General features: G+C 34.7%; 1 protein-coding gene across 2 annotated transcripts in view; it reads right to left on the bottom strand.

The window, feature by feature from the left end:
- Nucleotides 1–473: 473 nt before the first annotated feature.
- LOC105680848 (insulin-like growth factor I, juvenile form) overlaps nt 474–3,986 on the bottom strand; it is a 10,971-nt gene continuing 7,458 nt past the window's right edge. The window contains exons 3-4 of one of the 2 annotated variants that reach the window (XM_033320989.1): nt 3,957–3,982; nt 474–2,999 (exon numbers count right to left, since the gene is read on the bottom strand). In XM_033320989.1, coding sequence (XP_033176880.1) covers nt 2,904–2,999; nt 3,957–3,982 — 122 coding nt within the window. In that variant the 3' untranslated portion in view covers nt 474–2,903. Of the gene's footprint in view, nt 3,000–3,956 lie in introns of both variants that reach the window. The other variant, XM_033320988.1, reaches the window with a different exon arrangement.

Genomic DNA, 3,986 nt, shown 5'->3' with positions numbered 1-3,986 from the left:
CGAATACTTGGTGGAAGAAGTATAATGAATTTTCTAATATTTTTACACTAAACTTATCAATGCTTTATATGTTACATCTGGACTTTTATTATTTAAGAAAACTTATTCGCATTTCATGCGTTTTAATACATAGGCGTGTAAATTAAATCGATGAAATATTGACGAAAGTTTATTGAATGCTTTATTTAGGAATATAATACTAATTTCATCGTTAAAATAATTTCTATGTCAATTTTTAATCTTCTAATCTATATTCAAGATTGTCGGGCAAAGTTACGAACGATGCTCCTTTAAAGGATATTTATACATTTATAAGAGATTTACAAGATAGGAAAATATTTAAATTTAAAATAATTACCTATAAAAAGTTATTAAATCTAGATACACCGAATTAATTTACACACCTAATATTAAAAAATATATATATATTCCATAATAATAATTATTCACATTTTTCTATTTTTTATTAAAAAATAGAGACACAAATAATTAAAACTATAGAATTTTTCAAACGTTTCGCTATACTTCTTTCGATACTTCGCTAAGTCCGTATACGCTACCCGTTAGGTATACTCTTGAAACAGTAGAATTTGAAATGGCACACTCGAGCGTTCAGAGTCGAGAGTCGAATTAAATAAATTAACTAATACAACTGAAAACTAGTGGCGAATGACGTCAAACACATCTGGTGGTTCGCGACCCTCGAATTATTATGCACCGTTCGAGCGTGCCTCGAGTATCTCACTATACAGTACGGAGGCAAAATTGAACGTTGTTAAACGACACGGCTATTTTCTATCGCATATATATCCGTTTATTTATATCTACATACCTATTTACTCGTCTTTCAATTCGCAATACACAATTGCATTTCTCTTTCACTTTCTTCTTTCATCTTATCGAGTTTGTTCTTGCCGGATCGCAATATTCGCGCAATGATATTTCGTAAAACTCGACAGTTTAAACAAATTTTTAAATCGTTCGATTTTGCCTCGAAATAATTCCAATGCTGTGGAACTGTTTCTCTTCTTTTCATGCAGAACAAGAATTAACGCTGTCCAGGCTGAAAAATTCAGAGAGCTTTCCTCTTGCTCCTTTACATAATTGTATTAAGCGATTCGAACTATTCAGAAGTCAATCTGACCGATTTTATTGGAAAATTGGTTCCACTGTTCGTGAAGTTAAGCGGTAATTGCGTGTTACGGTATTTAAATTGTAAGATTTTGGAAATTGTCGAATGGCGCAGAGTCACGCAGAATCTAAGCTCCATTCTATAGAAGCGAATTCTTTGATTTGCGAAAGATACCGCGCTATCGCATGTTCTTATTCGCAATAATTTACTAGTTAATGATGTTAGTGAATTGAATCGAATAGGATAATCATAGGATACGTAAATTGTAAGATTTCATTTGTTTTATTACCAAACTTATTCCATTATTCTTGTGATTCGTTTAACCCTCCTATCGTATCAGATAATAATGGAAATTCGTCAAAATCTTAAAACTTTATCTCGATCAACAAAACCAAAAAAAGAAACATCTGCATTAAAATTTAAGGATACGATTAAATCACGTAAAATTGATTAAACGCGATAGGGATATTAAAGGCCAGATTGACTTCCTTCTATTCAAAATGACACGCAAATAAAGACGAAGCGAGAAATTTTCCACCTAAACCTCATCATCCAAAAAGGAATCGCGATTCTGACTTTGTTCTCCGAGAAAATTCCGATCGCCTCGCATATTTCGTCTGCCTCTCGGTTGCTCGGTATTTCTTACCATCGTCCTTAGTGACTAGTTCGTTCAGCACTAATTTATTAAATGTAGAATTCCTTAGCTCTAATACTAGTGAGATCATTGTTCGACAAGGGAGCTGAAAGTGACCGGCAACTTAACGAGAGCAACGAAACGGAGAAACAAAATAAAAGAAAAAAAAAAAAAAAATAAAGAAAGAATCGCGAACGAGTCCGACTAAACTTATCTCTCGTATGTACATTTCTGTGTATGTGTGTGTATGCGTCTCGTTAAAAAAAAAGAGAGAGAAAGACACGAAGACAAATAATAATAATAATAATAATAAAATAAAATAAAACGAAAAAATCGAGCAAAAAAATATATATACATACACTTATCGTATAGGGTTAGGTTAGACGTGTTACAACACTGGATTTAAGTCTTTCTCTAGGAGATCGCGCGCGACTGATGGCCCGGATCGGTTTTCCCAATTTATTACATACGTATAGCTTCTCCATTTTTTCGGATTCAGCCGCGATTACTCGTGAATGTGGATACTCCGCGTCACGAGCAGTGCTTCCAGAGACATCGAGCGTCGTTTTTCAAGCGATGCGATGGCCCATGTACGAGAAATCCACGAAAATTGACCATCTTATTTCCATCTTTTGTATCATTTCTTCATCTTTTATATTTTTTGTTTCCTGTTTTTTATCCATTTGGATAATTTTACTCGACTAATATGTTAAAAATTGCAGAGTAGATCAGATTGTAAATTTCCAAGTCGACCATTCGCGCCGTAGATTCGAAGGGAGGACGATCGAACGACTTACTTTTACTCGTCTCTGATCTCTTTTCCTTCGCAACTCCAGAAAATACAATGACCAATTTCTCACTATTTTATGGGACTAGACATCTTACTGACTGCACGCTCTCTTTCGTCCGCCTCTGTCCTCTTGGATCAGCTTCCTCACGCTTTCTTGTCCATTGGCCTCATCTTCCTTAGATATTTTGTTCCCTCTCGCGCTTTTCTTCCTTTTGCTCGTTTAGCTCTCTTTGTTTGTTACGATTGTTTCGAGTTCGTGGTCTCTTCGACTGTCTCGACGGGTGCACGAACGAAGGAGGAAAGAAGTTAGAACACAGAGAGTTCGATGCTAAGATGAAAGAGGTGCTTCAAAATGGCGCCTCACGGGTCGTTGTTTTTGTCTCCGTTTCTACCCCTTTTTTCAATGGCGCACCCGATTTCACGCCCGATGTCTTCTCTAGCATCTGCAACGAGAAATAACAATTCTTATTAGTTACGAATTCCTTTAAATTCGTTCTTCGATTCTAAAATACAGGCGTCTGGAATTCGAACGATTAGCGATTTCCTCGATTATCGATTATTAGCTAAATAACGTACGAAACTGTTTGCCTAACGTTTCTGCCAGTCCGATTATTTAATCTCAGAACACAGATATTCGTTATTTTCATGATCGACAATTTGTTTGATTATCGATCTATTAATTGAATAATATTTCAAACTGTCATGTAAGTAGAAATTTCTTTGAACCGGTTATTCAATCCTAGATCTCAAACATTCGTGGTTTTTTATAATTCGAGAATTTGTCTGATTATCAATTATTAATTAGATAACATTTTAAGCTATCGCTCAATAAATACTGCGATACAGCATCGCAAAGATAAAAATTTATATCAAGTTGTAAATTTTTTATCGACATTTGTGCTTTTTAAGAATATATTGGGTAATGAGAAGATTTTTAGGAAAGGATGAGAAATCTAATTTCGGCTTTCCGTGTTTTTTCTCTTTTATTGGACGTAAGATTGATTTGAAAAAAAAATTGCTCGAGAGACTATCGCGTGATATTTATACGGTATATCGTAATGATGTCGTATCGTTTGCAAAATACCATTGAGAAAAGTAATTTAGAAGATAAAAATTGCACGTTGAAGATAAGAACGTCAGACTGGGAAATAAATGCAAACACAGCGCGAGACTCTCATCTAATCCCTTATCATCTTTGTTTGCTTATTATTGGATCTCGTTTAATTTCTGTTATAATTCGATAATTCTGTAACACTATGGAAATTTTATTGTAAATCTGCTGATTCGTTGAACGGTATTAATCCAGAGAAAATATTTATTTCCTACGGATTAATTTAAAAATTCAGATAGAACTGTTCGAAGGAAGAAGGGAAACGATAGTTCGCGACGGTGGTAGATACCTTGCCAAGACGACGACGCCTCTGTCGTCG

The sequence above is a fragment of the Bombus impatiens genome, unplaced genomic scaffold (genome assembly GCF_000188095.3).
Source record: "Bombus impatiens unplaced genomic scaffold, BIMP_2.2 scf_0382, whole genome shotgun sequence".
NCBI classification, from domain to species: Eukaryota; Metazoa; Arthropoda; class Insecta; order Hymenoptera; family Apidae; genus Bombus; species Bombus impatiens.
Note: the sequence above shows the minus strand (reverse complement) of the source record. Positions and strands in the feature narration are given on the sequence as shown.